This window comes from Vanellus vanellus (genome assembly GCF_965231255.1).
Source record: "Vanellus vanellus genome assembly, chromosome: 1".
Lineage (NCBI taxonomy): Eukaryota > Metazoa > Chordata > Aves > Charadriiformes > Charadriidae > Vanellus > Vanellus vanellus.
The window spans coordinates 53,813,232-53,828,498 of NC_138905.1; the positions used below are offsets into that span (position 1 = coordinate 53,813,232).

At 44.2% G+C, this 15,267-nt stretch overlaps 1 protein-coding gene across 2 annotated transcripts in view; it reads left to right on the top strand.

Annotated features, from left to right (window-relative positions):
- Positions 1-8,299, top strand: part of NR1H4 (nuclear receptor subfamily 1 group H member 4) — a gene marked incomplete at both ends in the record, with an annotated part of 35,058 nt that extends 26,759 nt beyond the window's left edge. For both annotated transcript variants that reach the window (XM_082498404.1, XM_082498405.1), the window contains 2 exons: positions 6,605-6,718; positions 8,061-8,299. In XM_082498404.1, the coding sequence (XP_082354530.1) occupies positions 6,605-6,718; positions 8,061-8,299 (353 nt within the window). The remainder of the gene's footprint in view (positions 1-6,604; positions 6,719-8,060) is intronic.
- Between the last annotated feature and the right edge of the window lie 6,968 nt (positions 8,300-15,267).

A 15,267-nucleotide genomic window follows, 5' to 3' on the forward strand; every position in this document is an offset into this window, starting at 1 on the left:
GAACAATTGTTGGAAAATACCTGGTACTGAAGCATCATATTTTTGTGGTTTAAATCGTGGTCGTTTTCAGGTGTCCCGAAGTTTAAAAAAAAAAAGGCAGGCAGGCATCCAAATTCTTCTGTTATCATTACTTACATATACAGCTTTCAAGAATATTAAGCATGCAGTTCCCACCCCTGCATGTCACAGGACTCAAGACCAGGGCTCTAGGTTGACTAATAGCCTGTACTAAATGTGGTATTAGGATAGAGACTTAAGCAACCTCTTCCAGCCTTAACCGGTAAGGACACACACTACTAGAAACTGCAGCTGGCCATTATCATATTATAGACTGGTCCAAGAGATAAAATAGCCATAAGAGATTAAACCCAAGTCAAATAAAGAAGAAAACCCAAGAGAATTATACATGAATTTGGAGATAGGAACTTTTTTTTTTTTCTTTGCATACACCTCACTGAAAAACAAGACTAAATGCAGCAAACTGAAACACCCTGCAAAGACAATAGAGAGCAGCAGAGGAAATGCAGTGATAGCTGAGGGGGAGTTTAGAAATTAAATTTGTAGGTAGTGAATGAAGAAAAAGCATCAGGATTATTCATGGTTCCTAGCGAGGTCCTAAACACTGTCAGGCCATCAGCCATAAATTATTGCTGTTAGTCAGAACTCCTGTCCATATATTTTTAGGTGCAGACAATTGTTTGAATGTTACATAAGTCTTACTGTCAAGCCTTGACGTCTGTATCCATAAAATCAGGGGTGGGAATCCTGCCTAAAAGTCACAAGCTGTCCAGACTTCTGTCACCTGCCACCATGTCCCCTTGGAAGCTGCTGTCAACTATTAATATTTATGCCTTCCGCAGTCTGATTGTATGGAATGGATTTTTTTTTTCCCTGATAAAAAAGCCAGAGATCTGGTGGTGATGACCTTTGAGCATTAGCAGCCTTCGTTTTTATTCTCATGCTGATGAGGTGTATTTTTATTTCTTAGCTTGAGCATATTGCTCAAGTCCTGGTACATCTCAGTGACTGCCTTTGTTTGCACCCTTATGGTCTTTCTCCACAAGGTGTTATGGAAATTCCTTCATTAGCTGCTCATGAGACTGAAATCCTCTCCTACTCTAATATTGAGACTTAATGAGAAATACAGACATTTTATTTAATGTTAATGAGAGCTTGTGCAACTTACTCCTCTTATTTGATGCTTCACTACGCATACACCAAATTGTGACTGATTGATTCATTCTGTGAAAGGCTGACATCCTAGTAATTGAATGCTCAGTTTCTTTCTGTTATTTCGAAAGCAAACTCTCCCCATTATCTAGCTGTACAATATTTTTAAAAACCGTGCTGAAATATTGAATGTTTTCTCAGTGAGCATTTAGAGCTTGTTTTCCTAAGGACACCTGCTTTCAGTGGTCGTGAAGAGCCACAGATTTTTATTTCATCACTTTACTCTGCAGAGCAGTTCTACTAATTTCAGTATCGGGGAATGAGATACTATCTGATATGGACACAAACTGAAGAATCTGGACCCAAATTTTCGGTTGGCAGCAGGACACCTGACATTGTGAAATAGACTGTTGTCTTCCTGGATGGGTTACAGGTGCTGAAGTACAGTGAGATCCAAGGAAAAATAAGAAATAGCCACAATTTCAAAGTATTGGCAAGAGGCCACCTTTTGCCCTTGAATGTGGGATACAAAGTTCCCATTGATTTGGACAAGAGACTCCTGTAACCAAGGGCATAATTTGGCACTGGAACAATGGATACCTAATCACTTCCGCTGCCTCTGGCTTTTATTATTTGATTATGAGTATTGAGTAACGGTATTGCTTCAAAACCCCATTGTGCTGGGGCTTGTACAGGGAAACAAAACGAAATTATCTTCACTGCCAAGTCCAAAAAACCTAATCTAAGAGAGAGCAACCCGATCAGTACCTATCACCTTGTTTCTAAACATACCTGCAAATCATCAGTGTCTAATGCTCCAAACGGTCATATTCATTCACACAGGAGACCCCATCCTATAACTGGACCTGAAACTGGCACGCTGCCCAAAATATTTGGCAATTAGGACCACTTTAAATTACAGAGTATAGGAAAGAGCTTTTCTGTTTGTACATGGTACTGCACAATCTACCACACTGAGTTAGCCTGTGCCGTGTCCCTGAACTACAAATAAAACTGATAAAATGTTTAAGTCGTATCTACAGAGTTAATTTATACCTATGAAAACGAGAACAGATGTCAGAGGACCCAATCTCTTTTCTTCTGTGTAAGTGTGCTTCTCCAGGCCAAAAACTTATTTAAATAGACTCAACTGATGAAGACCAGCTCAAGGCAGTGCAGATGCTGCTGCTGTGTGCCAGACCACACTTCTTTCCTGCCTGCAGGCACTCAGGCCACCGCCAATGGATGGTGTGTGGCAATGTTATTTGCATCCTCCTTGCAGGTTTGGTTTGTTTGTTGTTGTGTTTTTTGGTTTTTGTTTTTTTTTTGTTTGTTTTTTTTTTTTTTAACTAAGGTTTCTTTGTTTGCAATGGTGGCCTCACAGTGGTCCTATTGATTGCTTTTGAGAAGATGGGTTTTTGCTGTCCTGATTGTGAGTTCTCCTTAGCACAGGTTAACCTCTCATTTAAGTCAGCAATTTAACCTCTGCGAGATGATGAGAGAGGACAGGTCACATGAACGTGCTCTGGTGTATCTTCTCTACTGCCTAGATTTTCCCCTTTTCAGCTATCAGTGTCAACATGGTGAATTTGGTTAGTGTTTAAAGGGCCACTGATGCATTTGAACAGGTTAGAAGGCAGAGGTCATAAGCAGCATGGAAAGCAGTTGTGGCAGATGAAACACTGTGAAGGATAAGATGTAATTTTGCGAGTAATTAATATATTTTACTTTCATAAAGCAGCTACTAATACACCTTTGGTTTAATATCCACTGGCAGCTTCATGCTTATCCATATTAATCCCACAATGCTAGTTGCTATTAATTACTACTCACTCTCAAGCTTACCACTTGCAACAGATTCATCTATTCAGGTTTAATCAACAGCCAAAATAGAAAAGAGAATACCGGTCTGGAAAAGCTGGCAATACCGACTCAGTATCCCAGTAAAAACATGTATTCCAGGATTTTGTTAACCAGACAATTACTTATGGCCTGAAACTGCAAACCTTACGAAAGCACCAGCCCTCTTACCTGCAAAGAGAAATCACAGGAACGAAACCCTAAAAAAAGCAAGGTCAAAACCAGTGCTGTGTCTTAAGCTACAGATAGGAATGAAATTGTGCAAGAAGGAAGGGGTGCTGAATGAATAATGCTCATGGGTTTACATCTGCTCTGGTCTAATGCCGCAAGTCTGTACTCAGAAAAGGCAGTATTTCCCATTGACCACCGTGGGGTTTACAGCCAGTCATGCATTAACATAGCCAGAGTAATCAAACGAATTGCAGCATCTTCCGCAGATGATACAGTCGGGCTGGTGGTTAGGTAGAAATCTGTGTAATTCAGAATGATGCACAATGCAACGTGAAGGAGGGGCACGTTCTTATCATTGTAACGCTGTGTGAAACAAAGATTTTGAAACCTTTTTGAAGAAAAGTTAAGAAGGAGGCACCATTACCACTGCCCAGGAAGCTCTGACTGTCTGACACAGCACTGTGCAGGACTCTCATCTGATCTAAATGAGGGTTAGGCAGAGCTAACTTTTCTGTCCTCACTGATGCCAGAAATACAACTTTATCTATTTGACTTTTTTTTCACTTTTGGAGTATGACTTGTAACAATGATGTCTGAAGTCACAAAATTCATTTCTCCTCTAGCCTTTCCAGTTATGAGCACCAAATCGCCTTTAATTCTTTTTCTGATAACCTGAATTGAAGTGACAACATCTTGCACAGTAGATAAGAAAAAAAAAAAAAGAACTATAAACATCTGTTTCCTGCTTTTTTTTTGCTTTCTGGTGGAGCTTATTAAAACCAAACTGAAGCGTTTTCAATCACATTAGAAAACAGCCCCCTCTTGTGATGGAACAGTGGTTTGTGTAATGCGCGTACAGGATGATGACATAACCGGGAAACTCCAGCACAGATGGGATGAGGGCAAAACCAGTAACTAGGAAAAAAATCCATTATCCTAGTCTCAGAATCGCTCATTTTGCATGGTTTCATTCATAATTGTCTTGTGACGTATATCTATTTAAAGATTTCAAAGTTCTGTTCTCTTTAGTAAAAGCAGTAAATCAGCTGCATTGCTGTAACATCCCTTTATACTCCCTTTCACCTCTTCTGTTTTGTTTTATTTCTCTGGAGTACACTAGTGCAGAGAAGCTCTCTGCCATAGTTTCATTTACTTCCACATTCCTTATTGTTTGCTTTAGTTTCTTAATGTTGGATAATAAGTTTTCTGGGCAAGGATTGTTTTACTGCATGCTTATACCAGTGGACCAGTGAGGACCTGAATTAGTTATTCTGCATCATTTTCATCTCACTTCTGCTATACTGACAGTAGGACATGTGGAGCTTTTTGGTCAGCAAAACAATTCATCCAGCTGAAAACTAACCTGACCCAAAAAAAAGAGAAAAAAAAAAAAAAGATGACTATGGGAAACAAATGATGGGAGTCTTACTCACAGCCAGCTTCCTCCCATTTCCTGCCTGCTGCCAAGACAATCATGCCCAGCGGCGTGATACCTTGTGCAGAGACTTCTAAAAATATCCAGTTTGTCTTGGACTTTTCCCATGTCATTGCTGAGCTATTCGCTTCCACGAAAGGAATTCATTTGCTCTGCTTTAGGACTCAGCTAGACTTATTTTTTTCTCCGGGTTCTACATTCACACAAACTTTAAGACTTTGGTGTGTCATATGCGTATGTTCTCTACCTACACCATCTTGTAAGGAACTTTGGCATTTAAACCTGCCCAGCAGAGAGACAGGCGGTTCCCCAGAAGTTAACAATAACAAGTGTTCAAAATTTTAAATAGTTAACGCTGATGACTAATGACATAAAACTCGCAGGAGATTAGATGCTATGACTATTGTTTGCTCTGTATAAGCTCCAGCTGTGTTCCTAACTGCCACAGGATGAGCTGACCCACATCACATATGTCTGCTTAATTCACTTAGACTCCTCTTAATAGCGTTGAACTTTTTACAAAAACAAGATTTGTGGCTTGTAATCTGAAGTGCACATAGGTTCCTCGTGTCACATGGTTAAACACATCATTCAGCCACAAAATAAACCACACCCGGCAAGACCATACTTTCACTGTTGGGACACAGAACTATTCCCCTGATTGAAGTAAGTTCTCACTGTCACAGCAAAATGTGACTTGTTCGTAGTTAAGTCAAGTGACTTCATGTTTCTTTTCTTTGAGTTCCACCTGCTGAGTTTCATTTTGAATTTCCCCTATTGGAGGCACTCCAAACCTTACCAGTCCTGGATTTCAGCTTCGTGTTGTATACAACACTCAAAATAACATGATTTCATGTAGTTTTGACACCAAGTTATACAGTCTTCTCCCAGAACAGCTCAAAATTATAAGTAAAATGACAAGAAATCCTATGGCTCTTGTTTGTGGGAACAGAGGAGGTTTCCATCCTTTCAGCCAAGGAAGACCAAAAGGCTTCTTGCTGCAGAATCACTGGTTCAGATCTCTACACCTCATCTGTGCCACCGCTTCAGAATTGCAAGCAGCCATTACCAACAGTCTAGTGGCTGCTCCGTGTGACTCACGCACCAGTTTAAAAAATAAAATAAAATTGATGTCACAGGACCTACTTCTCTATTATACCAAAAAGCAGAATGAAGTACATCTGTAATTTAAGGCTAAGTAAGAACATCGTGACCTGATGACAAAGTCAGTAAGAGGAAGCCCAGTCGGCATGCCCCAGTTCGGTAACCCCAAAGGGTTTTGCTGATGGCAAGACAATCACATAATCCCATCCTTAAACTGGGCTAGATTTTAATTTTTTATGGCTCTGTACTTTATAATACACTAGTTTACGCTGGAAGGTGGTACTAGTTGCAAGCGAGTTGATCTTGGACTACAGGTAATCCTAGACCTAGCTAAAGTTTCAAGCTACATAAAAGGAGCAATTAAGACGCTTTAGGGAGACAACTGAAACAACAGCCCAAGGCAGTTAGTTGTAGAGTAGAGTTGGGCTAGAATTAAACCGTACACCCTGAGAGGTTTCCATATAACTCGTGTAAAGATAGGGAACGTGGGGACAGTTCCGCAAACTGTGCATACTGGAAAGAGAAGACAGCTAGAACATCAGCAGGCAGCAAGAAAACCACATATGAGACTTGTCCTGAAGAGCAAGACAGACAAACCTGGAGAGCAAAAGGACTTGCTTTGAAAGAAAGACTTTGAAACCAGGTGAAAAGAAGTTGCCAGATCTTGCCTGTTTCTGCTCTGATCTGGAAAACAAGGATGTACTTGCGTTTTTGGAACTAATTGTCTGGCATCAGGCCTGATTTGTGTAGTGAATTTCTCCCACCAAGACAGTCAAGGCTTCAAATACTAAATAATTGCTCTTTGGCAATAAACCAGATTATTTCAGTAATTAAAAAATATCATAACTTTTTTTTCTCTCGCAGGTATCTCAGATGAATTCATAACTCCCATGTTTAATTTTTATAAAAGCATTGGAGAGCTGAAGATGACACAGGAAGAATATGCGTTGCTCACAGCCATAGTGATCCTGTCTCCAGGTAACTTCTAATCCAGAATTAAGTATTAGTGGTTTTGGAAAGAAAGCATGAGGAGGGTGACCTGAGACTTGTAAAAAGTTACATTCTACATAGAGTAATTGAGCATACATGCTTATTCAGTATATTCAGTTGTTAAACCAGAAAACAAGCACACAAATCCAAACTCCAAATGTCCTGCTACACCATCTGGTTTTGCATAAGAGGAAAAAAAGTGCTTAAATATCCTGCTTAAAAAAATTACTGGTATCTCTCCACTGCTTAAGACAGGCTTCTTTCTTCAGAGAATCCCAGATGTAGTTACATGCACATCACTACAGACCATTGCGAAATGTCACATTTTTTAGAGGGAAATTGGGAAACCCTGTAACTTAGAATAGAGAATGGCAATGAAGGTCTTCAGCCTCTATTGAACAAACACCAGCTGGCAAGAGCAGAAGGACCCTTCTGCAAGAGGGCAAGTCGCCCTCTTGTATAAAGTGTTGGAAACTGACCTTTCAAAAGTATCGGCATAATAGCGTCTGATTACAGGCTTTGCTTTAAAAAGTAATTCTTTGACAACACAAAACTAGCTAGCTCTACCTACAACGTACAGAGAAATTGTACAGTGCCTCAAACAAACTGACTGTCATGGGAACAGGAGAAGAGAAGCCAGATGCTTCAGGACAAAAGACATACCCTGAGGTTTCCAAATCAGGTTTTACTGAAGATGGGAAGGTGAAGCAATTCCATTGCTCTTTGTTTCAGTGTGGCTCAGGACAATGTTTTACACAAAAAAAAATCAGTGACGAAACAACCCCATCCTCCTTTTTTCCTCCCTCTCCAAATATCCAAACACGCACTTCCATATGAACAAAATAACAAGATGAGCATTTTCTAAAAAGGAATTTCATTTGAGGATGAAGATGTTTGATTTCTCCCTGGCGACCTGCATGTATACTCTTCTCCACTGGCCAAATTCCCCAGTTGTAATACACCTTCAAGAACTTATGCTGTGCTGCTCAGTTGTTGCAGTGCATCATATGACGTACTCAGGTGCAAAACTGCGTTGGGAGATGATGATACAACCCCAGAGAAACAAGTTAAAACTCTTCAGTTTTTGAAAAAGTTGAAAGTTTTCCTTAGCTAGAAGTGGGAAGCTTACATGAAAACCCCGAACCAAAAATACAATGTTAAGCATTTTTATTCCCTCATAATTTGAAAATAAATATTCTTGGTAGGCATGAACATCGGTGCCCAGGGTAAATATTTGAAGATTTCTATGTTCTTTTATCAGTGTAAATATTTACATTGTATGAGAGCATATATTTGCTAATTCCTTCTTTTCTTTTAAAACCATACCCAGATCGACAATACATAAAGGACAGAGAGTCTGTGGAAAGGCTTCAAGAACCCCTGCTGGATATTCTACAAAAATTCTGCAAACTTCACCACCCAGATAACCCTCAACACTTTGCATGTCTTCTGGGCCGTCTTACAGAATTACGGACATTTAACCATCATCATGCAGAGATGCTGATGTCATGGAGAGTGAATGATCACAAATTCACGCCTCTTCTCTGTGAGATATGGGATGTGCAGTGATGGGTACTTTTTATTTTATTTTAGGAGACATATCTTATTAAAGGACCACATAGCATTTATTTTAATAGGAAAACATCCCACAGTACATTAAATTTTCTTTACTGCATTTTTATAGAAAGATGCCATGCATTCATAAAAGTCATTTTGTTCACTATACACAGAATATTGTATAGCTATCAGATCTTCACACGTGAGTATAACTTTATCTGTATTTATATTCCCTGATCAGAAAGAGTCCACCAACTCCTCAGAGGAAACCTGTTAATTCACGCTGCAATTAAGCCGATTGCAGTTACGGTTCCTCTTGACAAATGGGGAAATACAGGTTTCCATTCATATTTTTTCATTGCAGTGTTTTTGTGCTTGGCCTCCATTAATGAATATACTTCAGATATTTATGGTAATAAACCAGCTGAAATGGTTAATGCCCCAGTCATTTGCTGTCCAACTGTGAAACGTGTTCATGTAAGATTTGCAAGACGTTATTTGTTTAGAAGACGAGAAATTACATAATGGAGAAAAGCCACACACACACAAAACCCCTTCTCATTGATATAACCATGTAGCTTCATTTGCATTATTATTTCAAAGTAAAAATTATACAGTACCTGTACTTTGTGAAAGTGCATCACAGGTTATTTCGCTTTATGACTTTTGGTGCTTAGTGAGTCTGAAAAATACCATCAGCGACATTCCCGGAACAGGTAAGCGTGTTCGAACTCTGCGCGAGGCGGTGCGGGCTCCCCGAGGCTAACAAGGGGCTGGGGGGGGTGGGTGCTTTCCGTGTGCCTGGGTCTGCTCCCAGCGACGTGAAACCAGACGGCTGCGACACCCACGTGCTCACCCTGCCATCCTCCAGACCGCAGCCCCACAATGGGGGCAGCGCGAGAAAGGCGTTGGGCGCCGAAACGGGTCTGGGCCCTGCTGTGGAAAGGCCTCTTCGGGTGTGAGCTCCGCCGTGTTATGGTTTGAAGAACCCATGACAATTTAGTGTCCTTTAGACAATTATTCTATCACCCAATGACCCCTCCCCACCCGGGAAGGGGAATCGGGAAAAATAAGGAAACCCAAAGGTTGAAATGTAAATGGATTTAATAGAATAAGACCAAATAATTAATGTTAATAATACTAAAGGACCAATATGGATCCCAATACCAATATAGAATATACAAGGGTTATACTCGGCCAGTTCTATCGGTAGGAAGCTGTGCACTCCCAGCAGTGACAGCAAATGGCGGACACTGCCAGCGCTACGGCTTCGGGAGGAAGGGAAGGCCTCAGGGGTCCAGCATAGGGTCAAGAAGTTCTCAGGATTGCCGCCATCATGGGAGAGAGAATAAACTCCTCAGCAAACTTTCTAACGTATATTGAATGTGACGTTCATGGTATGAAATAATGCTGTTGGCCATCTTGGGTGAAGTGCCCGGGTCTCGCTCCTCCTCATCCCTGCACCTGGCGAGCTCGAAAAACACTGAGACCTTGAAACCCGCATACCATAGCTGGCCTTGAAGTAAACATTTTCACAAATTCAGACACCAGAGTCTTCTCAAAGTGCAGTTTTCCCAAGCACTAGGAGAGACCTTACTGAAAAATAAAAACTGCTGAAAGAGAAATTAATCCTTTGTCGCTCAAACCAGGACAACCCTGTTCCCACCGCCAGTGACCGAATTCCCAACCACCACCCCAGGGAAGCAGAACTGCTTCCCCACAGCTTCCCCGAGAAGGAGGGCAGGCTGAGGCCCCCGCTTTCACGACAGCCGAACCGGGAGGGGGGGGCGGGCTGGCGGCCATCTGCCACGGCCCCCGAGCGAGCAGCCCTCCGGCCGTGCCGCCGCAGTGGGTGGGACGCTGAGGTCTGAGCTGTCCTCCGCTGGGGGGCCGGGAAGAACCCGGCTCGGGGGGGGGCTCCACCGGAGACGGGAGCCCCCTGCTAAACGGGAGAAGAGCAACCTCCCGCCTCTCAGCCCCCGCGTCAGCGCCGCCGCCGCCTCAGGCCAGGTGCGGCGGGCACGGCCCCACCCCGCCCCGGCCCCGCCCTGTCCCCGCCCCGCGGGCGCTGATTGGTCCTTTCGAACGGAGCGGCCGGCGCGGGGCGGGCGGGGGCGCCATGGTGTGGGACGCGGGGGGAGCGCGGCGCGGCGGCAGCTGCCGGTGAGTACCGTGGGGCGCTGCCCGACCCGGCCCCCCCCTTCCTCCGCCGGCTACGGGGCTGGTGGAGCGGCGGCAGCGGGAGGGGAGGATGGGGGGAGGGAGTGTGGCGGTACCTCGACCCGCGGGGAAGGTGAGGGGCGCCCGAGCGGCGGCGGGTCCGGCCCCGGCCCCGGCCCCGGCCCCGGCCCCGCCTGGGGACCGGGGCGCTGCTGCCGGGGACCCGCTTGCGGCGGTTCGTGGGGCGCGCAGCTCCGGAGCGGTGGCACTCGGTCGGTTGCGCCTGTCTGTAAGGGGCAGTGCCGAAGAGGTGTTGAGCATCGCAGGTCGCCGGGAGCCCTTTGGAGCGGGGACAGACCCCGGTACTGGGCGAAGCCCGTTACCGGACTGGGCTCGGTCACCCTTCCAGGGGCAGCAGCTCCCACCCAGCCGAGTTAGTCTCGCTGTGGCATCGATGTTGGAAGGGAAGTGCCGCGAAACTCACCCAGGGGATGGGAGAGGGAAGAGTTTTTGCATAACACCCTTCAAACCAAGTCTCTCCTGCGCCTCACGCAAGCGTCTGGGGATGCCGCGCTGTTTTTGTAGGAAATTTGCCGTAGTGCTCTCGGCTAAAATACTCGTTCGTGTTGCTTAAGTGAGCCGAAAAACGTCTGGCTCCCTTCTTTGCCCAAAAGCTGGCTGCGTTCCGGGGATGCTGTGTGTCAGCTTTGGCACCGTATCAGATCAAGACGTGGGGAAAAAAAAGTACGGGTATACCTTTAGGGACCTGTAAGGCATAGCTGGCCTGTGCGTTTGTAATTTGAAGTGTACTGGGTGGATCTTTCATATTAAGACAGGATTTTATATTTAAATATTTTATGTTTATGTATAGTAAGTGCCTTCCTGACTTGGACATCAAGCGATGCTCCCTGCAGTGTTGTTTCGCTGGAAGAAGCGTGGGGTGGAAATGAGAGGGAGAGAAGGGTTGGTTTGTGATGGTGAGTGAGTGGCAGGGGTAGCATGTCTCCTGTTATCCAGTCTGTTCCCAAACTGGATGCTCCTGTGGTAAAGGAGCCGTCTGCACGTCTCCTGTCGAGGTGCCAGCTGTTGAGATGAAGTGCTCCTCCCTGATTTCAAGTGGGTTTCTTCTCTGCCCTGGCAGGTGAATCCAGGGCCTTCGTTGCCTTCTGGAAGGGGAAAGTGGGCTTGCTGCCATGTGCGCTGTCACGGAAAGGCAGTCCCTGAGGAGAGCAGTCAGTATGCCTTAATGTAAGGAGTTGGTTGCCACCTTAAAGCCCTTCACCTTGTACCGACTAGTCAGGTTCTTTCTCTTTCATGCCTCTGAGGCCTCTCCAGGGAAGCAGAGCTCCTGCTGACTCAGTATTGCAACAAAAGGGCTCTGTAATTGCTGTAGGGATGGGAGAGAGTAGCGCTCCGCTCCTTGGATGTCTCTTGTTATGCCTACCTCTTTTCCTCTGCATGTTAGGATTATGTGCACCCAAAAAAATCTTGGCTATCCTGTCGTAGGTTTCAACAGATACTGACTTGACAGCTTCTTTCATTTCAGAGTGTTTAAAAACATGGGTTTCAGTAGGTACTGTCAAGACATCTACAGTTTCCAGCTGCTCTGGGTTAGTCTGTTGTGACTGCCTTTGGGTGTTGATGGAATAGAAGATGATGTGTTATATATCTTAAATATAGGGTGAAGATGTAAAAGTGTTTCTACCCAAGTGGTTTTTTTTTTTTTTTTTTTTTTTTTAAATAAGTCTGTGAACCCAAGGCTTTTTAAGGAGTCTGTGAATCTCTCTAGGTTCCAGTTAAGCTGGGTCAATGGCTGCTTCATCTATGTTTCAGATATCTGCGGAGTTGTGGATTTTCTTCTTGTGTTTTGTTTCCTTGCAAACTGTGCAGTCAAGTAAGATGGGGCTTGGACTCGGTTCATCTTGTGCTACAGAATGACTTGTAATTAGTGTAGCATGTCTTGCTGGTTGGGCACCAGTGAACGATCTATAAAACCTGATACAACTGATATGAAGCAGGCTATCTTGGGTAGTATCTGAGAGCTTGTGTTCTGCACCCTCAAGTATTTGTGTAAAGTGCTTTAGCATTTGCTGACTTTGCTGTTTCTCAGATTGCCTGGCGGCAAAGTGGTGGGCATCTCTCTGAGGAACAGAGGCAGACTATGGTCTTGTGAGGCTGTCCTGTGTGGGGTCATGTCCAGGGTGTGTCTGCATCCCCCTTCCCGAGAAACGCCCGTCCCTATGCCATGTGTCAGTAGATAGGTACATTTTTCTTACCTCTCTTTCCTAATGTTGATCCATAACTTTGGTCCTTTATGGGAGGTTTGGCAGTCAGCCAGCCGAAGGCAGCTCCTGCCTTCCCCAATATATCATTTGGGGCTGACCGCCCATCTCGCAGTAAATCAGTGTCACTGTATTGATCCAGCCGGAAGGTGCTACTTGGGTGTACTACTCCCCTGCCATCCCACGGAGCCTGCTGGCAGCAGAAGCACCAGCAGAAATAAGGTGTTTTCTGGGAGCACAGCTGGTGGTGGGGGACCCTCTACGTTTGCTGAACTTGGAGCTGGGCTGGTTGCCCCCCTGCTTGGGGAGCACTTGCAGGTTTCTGGTGCTTCCCCTGTTTTAAGGGGTGAAGCAGGTAGAGAACCCTCTTAGGGACCTTGGGGATATCAGCTGGCCTGGAAATAGGAATGGCCTGGCCTGGAAATAGGAATGGCCTGGCCTGAGGCTGTGCGTGGGACACAACGCAGTGTGTTTTCATTCTGGGGTCTTTTCTCTCACAGCTGTGATCCCTGAACACCAAACGCTTGTTGAATGAAGGCAAGTTGATAAAACTGGCACGTGTAGAAACTGATACAGTTCTAGCTGGATCTGCCCGAATACAACATCAAATGCTTGCTTCATTCATTATGTACAGCTTTTTGATGCAGGGAACCCAACTGGTTTCAGAAGAAGTCAGATTTGGTTATGACTCCACCTGGTACTGCAGTACTCGCCTCACCACAGCACCTTCTGTACCTCTGCTGGCTGACTACTTGAAGGTGGCAGACTTCTGGGTCTTCTCATCCCATGCCTCTCCCTGTAAGTGATAAGGCTACGTTAATCTGTATTCCCTGCGATCTCAGAGCTGGACTGTTTGGGATCTCAAAATGGGTAATTGTTACTATATTAATTTTTCAACTCAAAATTCATGCAGCCTGTATCATCAGAGGGTTTTTTTTATTAAGTGTTCTTCAGATGCCCTGATAATAAGTGAAGCCGTTTGACTTTCTAGAGAGCCCTTTGGTATATAGGCTTACAAAATAACTTGTGTTAGAAGAGCAGGCCCTTGAAATTCAAGTGCTACAATTTTCCTTTTTCTTTTTTTTTTTTTTTTTTTAAGACTAGTTTCTGTTAGACATGCCACAAAACTGCAGATGCTGAGCATTCTTGTGATAGCTGCTGTGTGAATATTTTGCTTTGTTCGTGTTTTGAGTGCTCCCTGTGAATTAGGCTGCCTTTTGTTTTCCCTTGGCAGTTACTGTGCTAGAGCTCTTGTTAGCCTATATGGAGCTCCTTATTTTAATGAGACCAACTTCTCTGCTGGCTGTTCTGCTGTTGTTTTATTTATTTTTTTAATCAATGAAGCCTCTTACTGCGACTCTTTTGGGACAATAGCTTTCTTATGCTAAAGGAAAATGTATTCCTCTGGACAAAGCTGTGGGAAGCATAACATGCTCATTAGTAATGCTTGGTGTATACACTGCCCTTCCCTTGTTCATTCATAGAAGGAAAAATGACATCAAGGAGAGGATGTCTCTCTTTTTTTTTTTTTTTTTCCTTCTTCCCTAGAAATAAAAGGAGGGGAAAAGATACCACTTTAAGTGTTTCTAATAAAGTTTGAGAAGTGCTAGCAGTCCTGATAGAAGGAAGTGGCTTCAGTCTGAAAACACACTGGTTGCTCGTTTGCTGGTCGTAGAGGTAAGTCATTTGAAATGCCTGATGTGTGTGGTCCTATGTAGCATGGGAGGTTCAAGGCAGTGGGAGGGAAAAATGGGAAGGAAACTGCACGGTTCTGCTTTCTGGGTAAGAGGAAGGGGGAGAATTTTTATGAGAATTGGACCTTCTGTGATGGGCCATTTGGCCCTTTGCAGTAGGAAGGCCAGGTTGTGCAACAGATGGAGGAGAGAAGAATGCTGCCTATGTATAAAGCTTAAACATCTGGGACAGGAGAGAGGAGTTATTAATTTTTAAAGGAAAACAGATGAGTTAAAGTTGTCTGGCTGTGTCTGCAATCTGGTTTCCAGCCTGATCAGTACGATGAAGTTTTATTGCAGCTATTAAGTAATGGAGCAAGAAAGTTGTTTTTAACCGGTTTCAAGACACAGATAGGTACATTTTGAGGTTGTAATGCCCTCCGCTACCGCTGTGGAGGATTATGCTGAGGAAATTCCTGGTGTGGTGCAAACCCCTGCGTGGGTATGCAGCTGACCTGGTAATACTGCACATCTCTCCACCTGGAGCCTACGTGGAGAGACTTAGCGATCCCCAGCCCAGCGTAGAGTTTGTGCTGGGTTTTCCCATGATTGAAAAGCATTGCTGGAAAATACTGCCTTGGCTTCAGGAGAGAAGGTGTTGACCGGATTGCCTTTAAAACTTCCCTTAAGCATTGTTTGGCCAGAGGATTGTCCTGATAACCGTATTGCTGCTACAGTTTGCAGCGTTCTGTTGAAAACTTGGGCATGTGCTAGCTGCCTGGAAATCTGAGTCAAAAATCCCACTAGAAATTAATAAAAACATTGTTTTCTCTCATCTATCTATGCAAGAAGAAATCTTATTTTT